The 19,930-nt window shown below is 38.3% G+C and overlaps 1 protein-coding gene and 2 non-coding genes across 4 annotated transcripts in view; 1 reads left to right on the top strand and 2 right to left on the bottom strand.

Annotated features, from left to right (window-relative positions):
• Positions 1–10,817: 10,817 nt before the first annotated feature.
• Positions 10,818–19,930, bottom strand: part of LOC149086379 (photoreceptor-specific nuclear receptor-like) — a 34,756-nt gene continuing 25,643 nt past the window's right edge. The window contains exons 3-6 of one of the 2 annotated variants that reach the window (XM_089231803.1): positions 12,960–13,292; positions 12,357–12,869; positions 11,275–11,430; positions 10,818–11,189 (exon numbers count right to left, since the gene is read on the bottom strand). In XM_089231803.1, the coding sequence (XP_089087929.1) occupies positions 10,948–11,189; positions 11,275–11,430; positions 12,357–12,869; positions 12,960–13,292 (1,244 nt within the window). In that variant the 3' untranslated portion in view covers positions 10,818–10,947. The remainder of the gene's footprint in view (positions 11,190–11,274; positions 11,431–12,356; positions 12,870–12,959; positions 13,293–19,930) is intronic. The other variant, XM_089231804.1, reaches the window with a different exon arrangement.
• Positions 16,894–16,975, bottom strand: TRNAS-UGA (transfer RNA serine (anticodon UGA)). The gene has a single exon. It is a non-coding gene; the product is annotated as a tRNA-Ser (tRNA).
• Positions 19,169–19,250, top strand: TRNAS-AGA (transfer RNA serine (anticodon AGA)). Its single transcript has one exon. It is a non-coding gene; the product is annotated as a tRNA-Ser (tRNA).

The following is a 19,930-nucleotide window of genomic DNA, read 5'->3' as shown; positions in this document are numbered from 1 at the left end:
ATTCTTTTTTTATTATTGGTGTTACTAGTCAAATGTATGTTTGTGATCAATTGTTTTATTGCATGTAATTATTTGAAATTGTGCTTTTTCTAAATTGTTGCAGTTTGCATAAAAAAACATATTTTTATATGGGAAGCCTTTTAAAAGAAACCGCTATTTCAATTGTGTGAGCATAAAATGTTGTAAATTGTGTTCCCTTCCCCCCTTCCAACTTTTCAAGATGCAAATATCGGCTTGACATTATTCATGCTTTTTCCATTTTGTCCTTGGCTCAAAATCTATACAATTTTTCTCGCTCTCAGGCAATAAGGCTGTTTTGTTTTGACTTTTTCTTAAATTTGTTATTTATTTACAAGTGGAAATTTAAAATAAAGGAAGTATGCAGTGAAAGAAGAATTTCCACACTAGCTCATTTTTACCATTCATTCATCCATTTCACTATAAGAGGAAATGGAAAAGATGAAATATAATTCTTCATAACCTGGGAGTGAAATAAACAAAAGAAAATCAGATCACCCAAATACTTTACATATTTTCCCCTATTTTTATGATAAATGTTTTTACATGTTTGAATTTTGGACTTGTACATCATTCTTGTACCTGAATTATGCAGTTTTTGAAAAAATGAAAATTTTTTGTATGATTATATCAGCGTAATAACTGGTAATAGTCTGTCCAATATTTATTTTCAATTTTTTTCAATGATAAATGTTGACATGTTATTACATTATACTTTAAATTTTTAAAGCCACAATGCTTCTCATTTAAGGCTTTAAAATTGTTGTTGGGCATCAAATTTTTTTTCAGTAAACTGGTAAAAAAAAACCCCTATTTTCATTGTTTTTTTCTTTCTGTTAGGGCTATGTGGCTTCATGATGATGTGCCAGGAGCAATAAACATGATTGTTACACATTCACTGAAATTCATAAGCGGTTATGAATCAATCGATATGATCAGTCACAATTGTGCTGCTTATATGATCAAATATGCCAAATGCTCATTCAAACTCAAAATTTAATGTACAATTTTCACTATTTTATTCAGATTCACATCTTTAGTGTAGACTAGAGTAATTAACTTAGAGAATAATAGGTCCAGGTTTTGCTGCGTCCAATCTGAATATTTTGTCATCCTGTATTTTGTAAGAGTTTTACATATGTGGCATAGATAGATACATCAACGAATAATAAGTAGTTTATAGCTTATTTTCTAAATACCAAAATGTTCTAAAAACTGTGTAATTTTTTTCTGGCGAATCACTTGATATCCTCAGCCATCCAGTTTTTCAAAATTTTTCATTTGTTTGATTGTGAATACAAAAAAACTGAATTAACAATTACCTTGAATTCTGGTAAATACTTTGCTCAAAATATTAGCTCAAAAGATAAAACTAAAAGCATCAAAATAATGTTAAAAGTTGTCAACATAATCTCCTGAAGCAGGTCTGTTCCCAACTTCCTGTGTGCCCTCTTATGCACCACCAGTTCAAACTTTGGCATTTAATATTTGGATTTTTACCTTCATATGCTGGTTTAAAATAAAAAATATTGGCATTAAAGAGATGGGCAGAAACACCAATCATAGCAGGAATATGTGAGCAATTAATATGATCACATGGAGTGGACGGTCTTTAACCAATCATCTCATTCAAGCAATCTCATTCTTGGGGCTTTCCATTTTATTGATTGTGAAAGCAGACTGACAGTTTTATTCATTACTGCTCCTCACAGCTTCTTCCCACTTCATGCCCATATGAGTGCCTGATTATATATTCTATGTGCTTTGATGCTTTTATTTGTCAAAACCTGTGTATGTACCAAACGAAGCTCTTCATTACCCCCCCCCCCCCCAAAGCAGAATGATTGCTTTTGAAGTTCCACTCCAACACAAAAAAGTTCTCTTATGCATCTTGAGAACAAATTTGGTTTTACACAAAAGGAGTTCAGTCAACTCTCTTCATTATAAAAAAAAATAAAGATCTGTGAATACAGTGAAACTTTGTTACAATGATACTCAATATAATGATAATCTCTACAACAATATTTTTTTCAAGTCTTGTTCGGAAATGTCTATACTCTAATGTTAAAACTGCTGCCTCTTGATATAATGATTAATAATCCCTCTACAATGATATTTTTCTTGGTCTGCAGAGTATCATTATATTCTAGGTTATGTTACTATGTATGTAACACATCTAGGTTACATACATCTTTATATGTATATGAAGATGTATGAAAAAGATGTGTACTGTTATAATAAACAGTTAATGCCCTCTTCTTAAAGCCTCCAAAGCTCACAATTCATGAAAGACCAAGAAGTTTCCTAGAATGTCTTCCCAAAATACCACTTTTTTATTTTTGAGAAAATACTGATGACTTGGAGAACTGCTTTAGTTAAATACCAAAAGAATAGTTGGAACGTCTCGACTAAAAACCAATACTCAAAAATTGCATTTTGGTCTTATAAAGGCAGTTCTAGTGTTTATGCAAAGAAAATAAAATCATTATTAAATATATTATTATTCATCGAGGTTTGGAACTTTTATGAGGGAAGAAAAACATTTTTAAAAGTAATTTTGCTGTTGTTCAAAAAGGATTTCCAAAACCTGTATGAAATTCAAGTCAAAGCTGTTAGTACTGTCATATAAGTATTTTTAAAGAACTCTGGGCTGATTAAATTATATATAAGATTATATTCAGAAGAGCATAATTCACCTACTTATTGAAAAATTGATTGTTAGAATTTTGAGATAAAAATTATGATGCACATATATAATTATTGAAAATTTTATTTCATTTTTTTCATATACATAACAATGCTATTTACAATCTCGTATGTTTTTTTTAAAAAAGGTTAGATACTAGAAAAATATATTAGAGTGTGTAATAATAAAATACTAAAATTCTATATTATCTTTAACATTCATATAGTGAACAAATTTTAAAACTTTCATCGTAAATATTAAATAAATTTTCGAATTCCTTATATTGCTCTGAGGGAACAGTTGTTAAATCATCGCTATTGTTACAAAACAATCAAAAAAGGGGGAGCCAAAGTATGGCAATCATGGAATTGTGTTTTTTCAAGCAATATTGCTTTTTTTCCATTAACGACAATATCTCTGCTTGAGAAATATTAATTGATTATCCTTGAGATTTTCCTCTCATTTTTTGAAATGTTTAAATTCTTGAAATTTTTCATTGCAATTACAGAATTATAATTTTTTAAATTCCTTCTGGAAATATATTCAAGGTCAATAACAGATCAAGAAAGGAATAATGATCTTATGTCATTGTGATGATTGTGATAACAGTTATTGAAATTATATTGATTCCAAAATTGGATGTTCATTTAATGTTCAAAAATGTATTCGGTATGTGTATCCCTGGCATAGGTATTAAGTTATTAAAAAATGTTAGGAAGTCTCAAACCAATATTTCTATGTCTTATGGAGATGATGGGGGGGGGGGGGGGTCCCTGGGTATACTTGACCAAGCCTTTCATGGTTACAAAAATAATAATCTGAAATGGCAGAAAAAACAAGTAAAGTAATAAAAAAACTATGCACAAAATGTGCATAGAAATATGTCTTCTAAGCATATCTAGGGGTAAAAAAGCTACTGATGCATATCTTGGGATATGATATATTCTAAACATCCTATGCATTTCAAGTTGTATACATGTTTTGTAGGCATGCTCAGAGGGTAAGCTAGCCTTCCATACACATTTCAAGAAAATATGTACTTCGCTTATGCGTATTTGGGGTATGCAAGTCTGTGAGCATTTGGGGGGGGGGGGTACTTAAAGGTAGCCACTGTATTATATAAATCGTATCAAAATGATTTGAATTCATCTCAGCTAAAGTTGGGTTATACATTTCTTTAGAATGCAACCAATGTTCTATTTAAAGTTACAGATTTGGAGGGAGGGGAAAAACTTCACATTTCTCTGTGATTGATTACTTAACAGCCATTCAAGGTATTTATAATTTTTTTAAATTAATGTTGAATAGAGCAGTGCACAGATTATAATTTCAGTGTGTAATATTCGTTGTGATTAATGAAATTTCAGCTAGACCTTATTTTTCGAACCTCAAATCAGCACCGATTGTCTCAATAGATTACATGAATCTATTTTTGCAGTGCCAATTTTCTAAAGCTCAAAGCAAATAACTTTATGTGAAAAGAAGATATGAGAATACATATTTTGCATTGTTGGTGTATTCTTAATTTTTCAGGCTTTATACAAATTTTTTTCCCTCTTTCTTCCAGCTTTCAATATTATACAGGGTGCATAGCAAACAGGGGATATGGCATTTTACTGGGGAACCATTCATCCTAGAGGTATACTTCCAATTAGAAGAAATATTCAAATAACATGTGGAACTCAGATATGTCATTCATGTTTCAAGGGTTTGTATAGTTATTAAAATAAAAAATTAACTTTTTATACAGTCCCAAGTATGCCCTAAAACCCAATTAAAAAATTGTTGCCCTGTTTCTCCCAATTGCAAGAAAAAAAATTCCATGCTTCTAAGTGCAATATTCACTGAGACAGCAGTATTCAAAAAATGGAGGAAATTTGAAAAAAAACCAGCATTATATATGAATGTGGGTAAAACGGTTTTTCTGCATTTACAGCTGCTTTTTCGTAACTTTCCTCTATTTTTCATATTTGAATATCAGTGAATATTGCACTTAGAAACAGGGAACTTTTTTTTTTGTTGGCAACAGGAGCAACAGAACAATTTTTTTCTTGGGTTTTGGGGCATACAGGTAGAGTATAAAAAGTTAATTTTTTTTATTTTAATAACATACAACCCCTTGAAGTATGAATGACATATCTGAATATTACACGTTGTTTGGAAACTTTTTCTAATTGGAAGTATACCTCTAGGATCATTGGTTCATCAGTAAAATGCCATATCCCCTCCCCCGTTTGCTATGCACTCTGTATATATATTTTTAAAAATTGAAATTTTCACTTTAAAGTGATCTGTTCATTTGAATATGAAATCTTTTTTTTTATGATAGCATTAAATATGTTTAATTTGCTTGTTTTTTCTTCCTAAAGTTTTATTATTTTGAATGTGTAATGTAAATATTTCATTTTAAGAATGGTTGTGTTTAGAAATCACAAATAATTTTCAATCTTTGGTTTTAAAAGTAATTTTTTTTTTTGCTATTATTATCAAAATGGATGATTTAACTATTGGTCCTGCATCTGAGCAAGTATCGGTCATGAAAGCGCTACTAGGTAAAATATTTAGATGAATAGTTTAAGCTCTTATATTCTATAAAGTCCTCTCTTGATAAACGGAATTTCATACTTATTCTAATAGAAAACATTCTTAGCAATTTTATGCACTTTGGGAACTCGTCCTATTTCAAGACAAAGATTAATATTGTTATGAAATTGTTATATCCACATTATCAACGTTTGATCTGTCTGGAGATTCGAATTGTATTTTTCATGTCTTTCAATTTAATTTGATTATGAATTTTTTGTGTGTTTCATATTGACATCCTGTAACAAATGATGTATAATTTCCCCCTTGTTCCAAGATCTGTTTCACAAAAAATTATATATAATTAAAAAATATTGTCAAACAGCTTCCTTCTTTTCCCCCATACTTATGACATTTTTGTATGCATTAGTTAATAAAAAAATCTGCTTGATGAAATGAATTGTATCATGATTTTATGTGCATGAACAAATTTTTAGACCTATATGAAATGATAAATACTGTAATTGGCTGTGTGCATGTTTTGCGAACAATGTATAGTTGTTAACCTTTGAAATAGTACTCTTGTATATTTTTAATTCGTAGTTCAAAACATAGATGGCAGCACTATAACAAACATTACACAGGCAAATTGCATGCTAGGTTCACAGCACACACATTTAAACATGTACCAGAGGTTCCACAGGGAATATAGACGAGATGCCTGTATGGTTTAGTAGTAGGAGTCCAGTATTTTAGAGCTGTGTTTCTCATCCTGGGGCCATATTCCATGGGCCCTCCTTGAGGGATATTCTAATGGGGCCCATGGGCAAAGATACGGGGGCATGGGAACCAATGCCCCCTCCCCAACGTCAAAGGTGGAGTAGACTTATCTAATTTATGTGTGTATATATAAACTGACATCGTGTGCCCCCAGACTTTCAAGTTTTATCTCTGCCTATGATGGAGTCAACGAGTGGAAAATCAAGTTGAAAGGAGGGTGGGAGCAGTGCAGTTTTAATGCATGGGCCCAAAAGGGGGAACCTCAAGGGAAGAGGGGCCTCACAGAAATGAGAAACGGTTGAAATTTTTTTTAATCTGTCAGGTAAGGTCTCAGGAAAATCACTTGGCCCGGGGCCCATGATGCTCTTGTGATGGCCCTGGGTGGGTGTCATGAGGTGGTTAAGGAAACCCCAGAAGAGTTGTAGAAAAATTTCAGAAGCGAAAAGAGAAAAGCTTCTAAATGAAATATGGTGGAAATATATTATGGTCCTTTCAGAATCCCATACTGCAGAAATGCCCATAGAACCAGTACCATCTTATCGCATGTACCCCCATCTGGGCATAGCCCATGGGGCTTACATGATTATATCTGGCACTATGACATTTTCGAGAGTAACTATGAAAATACTGTATGTTACTTCAAGCAATACTTCGTCTGTAGACTCGTGATGTTGAGCCAACCCTGCATCGAACCCATCACAAGAGAAAAACTCACTGAACTCTAGCTCAAATTTAATCAAAAAATCTATTCAATGAGTAGAAAGTCTCATTCCTGGATAAAATGGGCTACGAAAAAAATGTAGTCCAAAGTGGGAGAAGCACGGATAAAAATAGAACTCTTATTCGACCTGGTCTACGTGAAGGAATAGTTTGGCCTAGATTCAGTTGCAAATATTGTTAATATGCAAAATATATTTTAAAATGGTCGAAATTAAATGCAGTAATTTCGAAATTTAAAGTAATTATGGACTTCTTTGCCAATGTTACTGAGCATAAGTTGTTCAAAGTTCTAATTACTGTTAAAATTTATGTTTGTTCATTGGCTAGAATTTTGATCTTTAATTGTAGGGCAATTCGCAACTTCTTTTTTCCTCAAGGCGTTGCAGACTAGAAGTTGGTGTATCTAGAGTAGCGCAGTGCTGTCTTAACGCATGGGGCCGACCTAGACACGGCCCGGGGGCTTCAAGTGCAGAATGGGCTTCATTATAATGAATTCTGGCTATAATTTTTGGTAGTATGTAAATTTGTAGACGGGTGTTTCTAGCTAGGTAGGGAGCCTCAGAAAAATTACTTTGCCAAGTGCCCCTGCTATTCTTCTCTTAAGTTGACCATTACTACTTTAAAAACTGATTGTCCATAGAGAGAAAAAAATCTGGACATTATTTTCTGTTGTACTTTCTTCGTTACATTCCGATTCATCTCCGTGCAACTTCGGATAGACGAAAAAATTACTAGAATTATTTATGTACGATTCGTTACAAAAGTAACGAATATGTATTCTGGAACGTAAATCAGCAAGACTCGAATGAAAAACATGTTCTTGTTTCAAATGTCGCATGCCATGCTATCATGTTGTAAGATACTGATTTATAAGCAAAATTTGCATTCCGCGCAGCTTGGTGAGAAATTTCGCAGCGTATCCGGTTTTTTTCCGCATTTCGTATGCGATCTCTGGCCCCAGAAGTCAAACTTCGTTACACTATCCACTTCGTTTGAAGGCAGTGCTACTCGGAAAATTTGAATATCAAATGCCGCCTTCTCAACGTAATCAAGGAACACGTCTAAACATTCAAAATACTTCCTTTCTAAACATAGTGGTTGTTGCCGCTGAACGTGCTTGTTTGTAACGTGGAGAGAGGGAGTGGAACTGAAAGGAAGAAGTGTATGTGTACAAAAATCCTATTCTGCAGAAGTGTTGGACCTGCAACAAAAGACTGAATAGTGAAAGATGAAGGCGGGGAAACGAGAAAAAAAAACACTCCTAAATTAAGTTTGTGCATAAAAGAAAAGACACGTTGTAGTGTGTCCTACATACACGCACTCTCCGCCTTTGACTTCGTTGATTAAGGCCTGAGAGTGAGCCATAACAGAATTCTGTTACCCTTTAGAAACTGCTCTTTGATCTGATTGGCAGCCATTTAATCACCACTATTCAGGGTGCTTCCGCGGAGCTTGTCAAACTTCCTGTGATGACGTCACAGCTGCTCAGAGGTCTATTCATTTCGGATAACTCACTTATTTGGAAGTTTATTGGGCTATTCAAGTCTTTGATTACGTCCTCCTCTCTGCTGCTGAAAGCATTCGGGAGAGGTACATTCATTTCCCCCACCCCTCGCGTCTTGTATCACAATGCTGAGGGCACCTACTAAAGTTGTTACTTCTCTTGAATATAATAATGACGACTGTTCATTCGTAACATGCCGAAATACAAGTGTTGACTACAATATTTTGCTCAAATTATCGCTGCTTCATCAATATTGTTGTTGACCTCGTCCCGCGAGAGCCCTCGGATACTATCAATGCCTATTTGCGTTGTGATTCTATTCACATTTGATCGATTCATAGCAAAAAAAAAAAAGGTTTCGCTTTTTTCTAAGCAAATATCGTACAATATACAGCTAGGGGTGATCGCCCCACCAAAGAACCAGCAGGAATACAATTGTTTTTTACCGTAACACACGGGACTTGTATTCACTGTACATCATCCTCTACTCCCTCTCATTCACCTCGCATCTGCAGGGCTGGATCATTTAACGGAATTATAATCCACTGTATGCTACTTAATTTCGCCTAAAACTACTTGATAAAGCCTTAGCTTGAAATTCTATCGATTCATAAGTATTTTGCACCAAAACCATTAGCTTTAGTAGGACCTGACTTTCTCGAGAGGGAGGGGTTGAAATCGGAGAAACGTGAATATTCCAGAAATTACGGATTTCCTCGTCAAGCCCTTGCCAAAGTTATGCTCAGCTAACGTCTCATCAACAAGCACACTAAATCACGGGTTGCCCAATTGATGTTCCGCGGAACCCTTTCCAAGATTCTTTTTGGATTCCGCATGATCAAACACCACAGAACCTTTAAATATCCCGCAACGCTTTCAAAGAAAAAAACTTTCTTTCTACTGATACTCACAAATACGCTGTTTTGTTTTGAATTTTAACGAGGTAGTGTAGATTTTAAGAAATCCAGACCACTTGGATGACTAACCTAAAGTTTAACCTAAACTTTTAGCTTTTTGGGTATGGTAAAATAGCATTAGTAAAAATTTGCAATATCCAAGTTTTTAGTGTGTCATCATATATAATTTTTTCGTGTGACATACCTATGAAAAACCAGTCACTCATTTCAGTTTATCTATATACTGTATATAAAATTTATTTTCTGTGTGTGTTCTCTACAAAAATTATAATTTTTGACCGATCGCCTAAAAGCATCCCCCTGAATCAGGGCCAATTTTGGACATTTTTCAAGTTTAAGTTAATGACATTTTAGTGATAAAAAACGCTCCCTCTCCTTCAGTTGGCACCCTAAAAAATCGGTACATTTCAGTTGGTGCCTTCTGCGGTCTGGTATTTCGCAGAATTCAACATCCGGCCCTGACCTGAATTGATTCATAAATCAAAATTTACTGCGTGAAATTTTGAGCACCCATAGGCTCAAAAAAGTTGAGACTCCCTGAATGTATGAGCCATACATGCAGATAGTTTAGAACAGTGTTTCTCGACCGCGACCCGGTACCGGGCCCTAACATCAGTCAAACCGGACCGTGAATGATTAACACTTTCATTTTTACCCATTTATATTCGTGTGTATATGACCGTGTTTTCCAATCCCAAAGAAGAAATTAGCCGGGCCGCGGGCTTCCGCAGGTTATGAACCACTGGTTTAGATGGCCGCAAAAAAAAAACCTAAGGATGAGATAGAGATGATATTTTTATGTAGAAGATAGATGCATTTCTCTCGCATTGGCTAATTAGGCCTGCAATGTGACTTTATTTTTCTTTAGTCTGATGAGGATGATCCAAGGAAGGGTTGGACGAAATAAGAATCAAAGTGGAATACTCAGTCGAGAAAGAACCCCGGTTTAACGAATCAGTTGACGTTTTTTATTCGTTGAATCGAGGAAAATCATTATATTGAGTGGCGGATCTAGAGCTCGCTGTTGGGAGGGGTGATTTTAGAAATTGCTAAAGAAATTAGTCGAAACACAAGCTTAACATGTCCCACATTGTCCGTTTTTCTGGGGTTTTTTCTCCATCCCTGTTTTTGAAAAATGTCCCGTTTTTTTAGTCGAAGTTTTCTTGAATTTATTGTTTAATTTGTTATATTGAAATATTTTCATATAGAAGTTCCGAAAATGGCATGAATTATCGAATTTATGCTATAATGGGGGGGGGGGGATCACCTCCACCGCCGTAGCGGGGGAGAACGTGTGGTTCTGGTCCCCGCCCCCGAAATGGGAGAAAATGACCGAAAAAAGAGAAAAAGATGGCCAAATCTATTTTTCTGTCACTTTTGTCCTCCCCCGAACGAAATTTCTGGCTACGGGCCTGATCAACCCCCCACCAGGGCCGTAACTATGATTTTTACCGCCCCCACAGCTTTAAAATTCGATAACTTTGTTATGATGATCTTTGTTCGCACCTAAAACTGCCACCCCCTAAATTTTTCCGCCTGGAGCAGTTGCCCGCGACCTCTAGTTATGGCTGGCTCTAACCCCCCCCCCCCCCCCCAATTGATCCGCCCCGAATTCGATATATCGGGTTCCGTTTGTATATACATAAATAGACGACTTAAACTAAAGATTCTCATCGGAAGTCGATTTTTATTGCACGTCTGATTCTTCTTTTTTTAGAAGCGCTAAAATTGTACATAATTTTATTAATCTAATATATTTAACGTTTAATAATTAAATTCCGAACTTTTTTTTTTGCCCCTCAAGCGGCTTGAAACATGTCGCACAAGAGTCGCTCGATCGGTATCGACCCGATGGTCTTCCTGAAGAATACTTCCTCGATAAGGTGAGCGTTGATTTTCCTCGCCATGGAAAGTATCAGCAGCAGCTTCCCAAACCTCACTTTGGATGGCGGCTGCTTCGTTAGGACATATTCGTGCAGCATCAGCTGAGTCTGGTCTTGCAACAGCTCGACTTGCACCGGGTCCCTGAGGCCACTAGCTTCTGGAGGAGGAAAAGACATCGAGGCATAACCGTACGTGGTAATTATGTATATCATGTCATGAATAATGCAGGAGACATATCCTACCTGGTCTGAAGAGTACGAGAGCCTTCAGGCAAGAAAACTCCGTGCTGTCGACTTGTAAGGACACCAACTGGGACATTATGTTTTTCATTTGGTGCAGCTGACTTGCGACTAGGGGCCTCTTTTCGGCTGACTGAATGCTGCTGACGGACAGGAAACCTGAAAGAAGAAAATCGCGGACTTTGATGCATCAAATTTTTCTTGCTATAAACTTTCAAGACATTTGCAGATGCATATTCTAAAGGTACGTCTGCACACACGCGCAGACGGATTTGTCATTTGTGCGATTCTCTGAACTCTCGTATGCGAATGGGAGGACAGATTGCAATGATTTACGAGCAACGAAAGCCGTACTTGAGATTATCCATCAACGGCCGGTGCATCGAAAAGACTTGTGCCTGTGCATCTTGGATTTTTTATAGCTAGGGCTGCACCGCTGCGATCGCAACCGTTGCTAACCTTTTAGAAAGTGCGGGCCACTTCATTGGTATGAAAACGTTGTTGCGGGCCACTTGAGTGATTTGGAACAGCGCCGTCGCAGGTCACTTAAATTATATAAAAAGGTGCCGTGGGTCACTTAAGTTCACTGGGAATGTGCCGCGGGCCACGTAAGTACAGTGGAACTGCACCACGGGTTACTTCAGTAATGTGGAAATTGCTTGAGTAGTCTGGAACTGTGCCGTGACTCGCTTTAGTGGTCAGGAAATGATTCACGGGTCTCTAAGTGATGTGGAACTGCACCACGGGTCACTTAAGCGGCTTAACTGGGAATGTGCCGTGGGTCACTGAAGTGATGTGGAACGGACCCGCTAGTCAGTTAATTGATCTGGTAATGTGCCTTTTAGTTCATTTTTGCCAAATTAGGATTGAGACCGCGGGCAGGGCCGCAACTAGATGCTTTAACGCATTTTGGCTCCCCGTTGTTGAAGGAGAGATAAGAGGGTGAAATTCGCACCCGCTCTGATCCATCTCCCCTAGTTGGGTCTCTGGCCACGGGGCTACGTCATATTACTCCGAGGGCCCACAGGTGTAGCATGTATGATGCAGACGTAACTTAAGTCGGTTCGACTCGAGATTTTACGTACCTTCTTGCAGAGGGAACCCCCACTGAGCTGCGCACAGGATGAATATGTCACTCCAAGAATCTTCCAGGAGAATCGCCTGATCTCGGAAGCAGAGCTGGATGAATGACGGGATCCCTCTCATCCACCTCACGGCAAAGAACAACAGTTTTGCAGCTGCTTCGTACACCGTGTCGAGAGGGCTCGGTGGAAATGGTGCCGCCATGAAGCCCATCGGCAGCGTTACTCCCGGTAAGGGACCCAAAGAAGGTGGGGCAACACCGCTCCTGATGTAAATTTCTGGATCGAAGGAGATTATCGGCGGCCTCGGTATCCCAGGCACGGCTTCTATTCTCGAAGAAAGCGGCGACTGCCGCTGGAGTCCCAAGAAGGACGTCTGATGCTGTGGCGGAATCACTTCGGGTGCTTTGGAAGCCTCCGGAATGACCGTTTCCTGATGAGAGGAAATTTCGGATTCATCGCTGGTGATGCATTCATCAACGCTGCACTTTTCGGTGACGCTGGAAGGAGATACATCTGCAGGAAAAGAGAAACGGGGAAATAATTTGGCATTGAGGAAATCAAGGTTTTCACACGAGTAAACTATCTTCACAGCGCGGATCCTACCTCTTTTCGTGTCAGTGTTGTTGTCGCCGAACTTGGTTCCGGAACTGCATTCCGATGGCCGAAAGCTCTGTAGTAGTGTGTTGCTTCCCACGGTCCTCGAAGGGGTCGTCCTGCTGCCGAAGGTACCGGGAGCCACAGTCGCATAACCTCTAAGCCCGATGATTTCCGTTGCCGGTTGGTAGAGAGGACCCATCGTCAGCGTCGGTGGTGACGAGAAACATGTCGGAGGTAAAGTGGTCGTCCTCGGCTGGAAAGTCGGACCGTCCGAAGTGCTGCTGACGAGTCTCGACCGCCTCCTCGGCTGGGAACGAGACGCCCTTTCGTGCTGAACAGCTTTTTCCAGAAAGAAGAACGGGGAAACTATAAAGTTTATTAATTACAATAACAAAATATTATGTTTCAATTAATCATTTCTGTACATAAAGGTAGACATATTCGTATCTCTTGTGGATGAATGAACGTTTCCCAACAATATCCAATTCGCACGACTGAAAATGCTTTCCAGCACACAGTTTCTTCCACTCAGAAGAAATTCACTGCTGTATATTCTCAACGGCGTCGGAGCCGGGGGTGCCGTGGAGCACCCACGGAAATTTGAAGAGCGTTTCTGAAAAAATAAGTAGAGGCCCGAGGGTTAAACACGTTTATTTTTTAGCAAATATTGCCCTAAAAAAAAGTGGAATTTTTTTGTTTACTTCAGTAGAGAAGACAGGGCAACAACTTGGTTTTTTGAGCGCGTTGTGACCAAAACAAAGAGTGGCGTGCTCCCATCATCCAGGAATGAATGATGAGCGTGGCAGCGCGCTTCATCATCTTGAGATGATCTGAATTTTTTTTTCAAATAAATTTTGTAACAGTGCTATCTATTCATTACCTCCTAGAGATATCCTAGAGATCCTAGAGATGTATCTCTAGGAGGTAGTGATCTATCTTTCCACAAGGAACAACTGAAAAAATTGAATTTTTTTTGCAGCAGCTTTTATTTGAGAATGCTCAAATCGGTGGCCCTAGTTGCATCCGGGATAGCAATACCATTCAACTCGTAAGTGACAAGTGGGTTGTTCTAACCAAAATGAGTGACCATGCACTTATTCCCACGGAAGCTCAAGCTCCATTCTGCATTTCAAGTTCGTCTGCATATTCAAATTCATATGGAGCAAAGTTACATGTTATGGTTATTGTAAAACATTTAATGTGCCCTCTCGACTAGCACCGCCCCCCCCCCCCCCACGCTGAGTGAGCTGAATGTAGGGCACTTGTGATTGTCACATTTGCATCGTCGCTGCAGGAATGTCATAACAATTCTTGTTCGAGAGCGGGGCCGTAACTAGGATTTTTGCCCCCCCCCCCCACACAACTTTAAAATTCGATAATTTTATAACATTGTGCATATAGTCCCACATAAAACTGCCGCCTCATAAATTTTACCTCCAGGGGCAGTTGCCTCCCCACTAGTTCCGGTCCTGTTCGAGAGTCCCGTTGGTACATTCTAATTTATTAGGTGTGTTCAAGTGTGATATAGTAATGTTTGCAATCATGTTTGGATCTGTTAAAGACAGCGAGTAAATTTTGACAAATTTCCTGAGTGATACATACGTTCATGTATTTTACTTGTATAACTGCCATCTTTTTTTTTCCTTCTTCATTACTAGTTAACAGAAATACGCTGCCCGTATTTTTTTTTTTTGTGATTTTTAAAATCTATTATCTCTCTATTAGTATCTCTTACGAAAAGAAAATTAGACGGTACCAGAAATTTTCTCAATATTAGTGGTTTAGATCAGTGTTTCTCAACCCCCGGGCCGTGGCATCAATCGTACCGGGCCGCGAGAATATATTCATTACCCTTTCATTTTTCAAAGTATTGTATTTTCACGAATAACTAATTGATTTATTTCACTGTTATGGTACATATTATTTTAGTTTTTCAGTCTAAAAATCATACAAAGGAAGATGAAAAACCCTCCTAGAGTTCCAGATCAAAGGCTTCCAGCCGCAATTGTAAATTATAAGAATTTGGAGGATTCCTCTTCCCCTTATCGCACTGAAAATCGTTCGTTTTGTTGCAAGGCCCAAAGGAAAGGAATATATATTACCATTGAATACTAAAAAAATATGTTTCAATAACTATTATCACAAAACTTATTATTATACTTCTATTATTATTTACATACTATTAATATCAAAATATTATTATTTACATACTATTAATATCAAAATAGTATTATTTACAATAATGCCTAATTATGCTAATGCATATGCACACATAATCCGGGCTTTACTAATCATAATAAATTTGGTAGGAAACTGTTTCAATGTGTGCGAAACAGATGGCGCCAAAACGTGATGAAACGTTCAGTTTGTTATCGTTTTCTGAAAAGAGAAAAACTCGGTGGAGAAGAAACCCTTTATTTTTCTTTGGTTCAAATTTCGAAATGGAGTTGTTGAGATGATTTCACATTCATGGTTAATTGTGAAGTATTAATCATTTCAAAAGCTATTTCATCAAGAGTAAAAAACGGTACGATTATAATATAATATATATATATATATATATATACAGGGCCGCAACTGGATGCTTGGTCACCCGGGGCAAGTGCACATTTGGCACCCCTTGTAATGTTGGAGAGGGTTGAGAACAAAATTTGCGCCCCCTTTGGTCCAGCATCCGGGGCACGAGACCCCCACCTGCTCTTCCCGACTAGTTGCAGCCCTGTATATATATAAAAAAGAAAAAAATGGTCGTTTTTTACATTTGGAAACAAATTTGTCTTTGCAAAAATAATTTGAAAGAACATCTGCCCTCCCATGGTCGGAGCCCGTTTTAGGGAACTCTGCCTACGATGAGGCTATCCTGATATATCGAACGAAATTTTTTGTTTCCCTCGAATCATAGGTGCCGGAACATAGGGCTGATGCCCTTTGAGGGCCCCCCGCCCAATAATTTCTGAAAAAAAATAATGCAATGCATCTTATCTCTCCTATGTACGCGCTTTTGAGTCCCGTATATACGGGACGACCAGCAACTTTCAGCCGCCCCTTCCCCAATGCTTTCTTCATGCCTGCACATCTGCCTCGAATATAGTGAATCTATATTCTATAATTTTCATTTCTCTGATTCCTTAAACCCTATTTGATGAAATACATAGAATTTTATGGATCCAACCGGGATTACACATAAACGTTTGATAAAAGATCTTTTATGAAACTTGAAAAATGCAACCAATGAGGCTATTGGTTACATACACGCTCGAACGTAACTGATACGCTTATCTGTTGCACTTTTTCGTTTTGTAAAAGATCTTCTATCAAACTTTTATGCTGTAATCCTCGGCCTTAGGCATCACCTCCGGTATTCCACTATAAAAGTTTGGTGAAAGTCCTTTTATAAAACTTGAAAATGCAGCCAATAAGGCCACCGGTTGCATTTTCTAGAATGTAACCAATAACCTTATCGGTTAGATTTTTCAAGTTTTATAAAAGGGATTTTATCAAACTTTTATAGTGTATACTTTTATAGTATATTATATCAAACTTTATAGTGTAAAAGTTTGATAAAATCCCTTGTATAAAACTCAAAAAATTCAACCAATAAAGCTCATAGGTTACATTCGACCAAATGAAACTGATAATCTTATTGGTGGGATTTTTCAAGTTTTATAAAAGGGATTTTATCAAACTTTTAAAGTGTTAGGCCGGTATTACACTATAAAAGTTTGATAAAATCCCTTTTATAAAACTTGAAAAATGCAGCCAATAAGGTCAACAGTTGCATTTTCTAGAATGTAACCAATAACCTTATTGGTTAGATTTTTCAAGTTTTATAAAAGGGATTTTATCAAACTTTTATAGTGTAATACCTGCCTTACATAAACTCCATAAATTCTGATACACAAACACACAACGGGGGAAAAAAAAAAAAAGTTTTATGAACCGCAGTCGGCAGGATTCGAACCTACGCGGGGAAACCCCAATGGATTTCAAGTCCATCGCCTTAACCACTCGGCCACGACTGCATGGAAGTAAATTGCGTTAACTTATCATACATCAAAATTGTTTTAGAAATCCGGTTTTCGGTCGGGGAAACAATTAGTCTTTATTATTGGGCCAAATTAAGATTTAAATTCATTTTTCTACATTTTTTTTCCCCTTCCGATCCTTTATAGTTCAAAGATCTCAACCAAAAAATTTCCCTGTGTGTTTTTCTAGACTCTCCGCCCCCCCCCCCTCATATCCATGGAAACACGCCATCAAAAAATTAAAAGCAACTTTGATTCTTCCTCAAAAAAATAGATGACTTGAAAAACTAAATTTATGTCATAAGCACTTAAATGAATGGAATTTTCACATCATAAACACCAAGTTTGGGAACTCACAAAAAATATCAAGTGGCTTTCAAGGAAGAAAAAAAAAATTTTTTTAATTAATAAAATTAATGTTCCCAATCGGGGCCAAGTTAAAACATGGGCGGAGATACGGGGTTGCTCTTAGCGTCAAAGGTGTAGTCCACTGATCTAGAACTCCTTAATACATGTGAATGAAGGCGTCTTAGACTGATCTAATAATTATGAATTGACATCATCATCATCATGGTGCCCCCCCCCCCTCAGCAATAATGATCATGCCCCCCAGACTTCCAAGTCTATCTCCGCCTATGGGTTAAAACTATACTATATAAGAGTGCCCTGTTATTATACAGTTTTAACATTCTCATGCGGCCTTTATCTCATCTCTTCAAGAATCGCTTCACCCTTTTGTTGTGTTTTCTTCTCTTTCCTTTCTGTCTCCCTGTTTTAATTATTATGGCAAAAGTACGTGGATGCGCAGACGACAGAAAAGATAGCGCGCCACACTAGGAAAACACGAATGAATGAAAACACGATTGAGTTTATACGTTTCTGCCGACGCGAAATGGTCCTATTCGGTTCACGCGGGGCAGAAAAACCTACTTTTAGGAAAAACCGTGCTAAAAATTAAAGGAAAGAAAACACTACAAAAGTAAAGAGTATATCGGTGAAACGCGTGGCGCACGACGCATTTGAGTCCTCCAGAGGCAGTCGACCAAATACATCCGACGTGACGCGCTGGCGTGAAGCGTGTTGAGCGATGTAGGAAAACAGTCGTACTCAAAGCTGAATAAAGATCGTCAAAATCTTGAACCGCTTTGGTCGTACCTCTTTTCCTACTACCGGAGAGTGGGTGGCGTCTCGCACTGGGCGATTCACGTTGCACGCAGCAAAAAAAATCAAATAGCCGGGTTGTCACATGGCCCCCACAAGGGGTGGGCTGACAAGGCTCCAGCCCTGGGGCCCGGGACGATTTTCATAGTTTTTTTGCTTTTCACGCTATAATTCATCATAAAGGGGCCCGTGAAAGTCTGGTCGAGGGGCCCGCAAAAGATCCCAGCCTAGGGGCCCTGCTCAAGGATGTGGGGGCCATGGGTTTTCCTATAGGAGCAGGTTCTTTTGCGCCGCGTGCACTGAATGGGGCAACTTCGCGTCAGCAGAAACGTGTAACTTTATGACACTACGCGTTTGTGTTTTCCTAGCCTGGCGCACAAGACCGCAACTAGGGGGGGAAGAGCAGGCGGGTCTCGTGCCCCGGACCAGAGGGGGCGCAAATTTTATTCTAAAAACCTATTCTTCAAAATTACAAGGGGGCGCCAAAATGCGTGAGGGTGACCAAGCATCTATAGTCGCGGTTCTGCTGGCGCATAATCTGTCGTGTCGTGTGCACATCTACGTATTTTTTCGCGTTAAAAGACAGACAGAAAGGAAGGGAAAGAAAACACAACAAAAGTGAAAAGAAGATCCGCGAAATGCTCGGCGCACAACGCATTTGACTCCTCCAGAAGCAGTCGGTCAAATACGTCCGACGTAACGCGCTGGCGTGGGGCTTGTTGAGCTCCGTAGGGAAACAGTCGCGCCTCTTTTCCTCTCTGCTGGTGAGTTGACGGCGCGCCGCGCTGGGCGAATCACGTTGCACGAGGCGTTAGAAATCTACTCCCAGAAAAACCCGGCTTGTGTGCAACAAACAAGTTTTCCCGTTAGATATATGCTCAGAATAGATAGATTGGCTGGGGGAAAAAAATGGTGAATGGAAATTAAAGATTTTGGGAGTGATAGAAGAAATCACGTGATGTAATTTTTCAAAATATTTTCTGAAGTTTATTTTTGTTTCTTAAATTACAATAAGTCGCCAAAGTACAAGCAGTCGTGGCCGAGTGGTTAAGGCGATGGACTAGAAATCCATTGGGGTCTCCCCGCGTAGGTTCGAATCCTACCGACTGCGATAAGAATTTTTTTTTTTTCCTGCATCAACATTTATTATAAAGTACCGTATCTTAAAGTGTGTAAGGGACCCCGGGGGAAAAAGGGCCCCGAAATTTGGAAAAAAAGTTGAAAGGATAATCTGTAATGTTATCCATGCATAAGAAACCCCTTTTATTTTTGAAACCCAATTTTTGGCAGAAAAGTAGGGGGGGGGGGGGGAGTTCCCTTTATAACAGGTATCTTCAACCCGTTGCTCGCGAGCACCACGGTCACGGTGCTCCCTGAAATACCCAGAGTGCTCGATACTCGTGTCCGATTTCTTGCTCGCGAGCACTTGATCAACGTTCCAATTAAACACTTTGTAAAAATTGTATGATAGAGGATTTAAAGCTTCCTAATTTTTGTATGCATTCGTATGTCAAACAGGCCGTAAGGGGGTGCTCTTCTTTTGATGATGGGTATAGGCAGTGCTCGTGACTGGGAAAAAGGTTGAAGACCTCTGATTTATACACGTTTAAAATACGGTATTTCCTTTTGGAGAAATAGATTTTTACACGGAAGATGAACTCACTGATTTGGTTGGAAGGCACATGGTTTTTGTGCAAGTATAAAGAATTAATTTGCATTTTTTAGCAATGAAAGAGCAGTAGGTTCGAGGTTTATATATATAAAGAATTACGTGTTTAATTAATTAGTTAA

The sequence above is a fragment of the Pholcus phalangioides genome, unplaced genomic scaffold (assembly GCF_987345545.1).
Source record: "Pholcus phalangioides strain wild (caught in Gottingen) unplaced genomic scaffold, Ppha-v1.0 ptg000004l_1, whole genome shotgun sequence".
Taxonomy (NCBI): domain Eukaryota; kingdom Metazoa; phylum Arthropoda; class Arachnida; order Araneae; family Pholcidae; genus Pholcus; species Pholcus phalangioides.
Note: the sequence above shows the minus strand (reverse complement) of the source record. Positions and strands in the feature narration are given on the sequence as shown.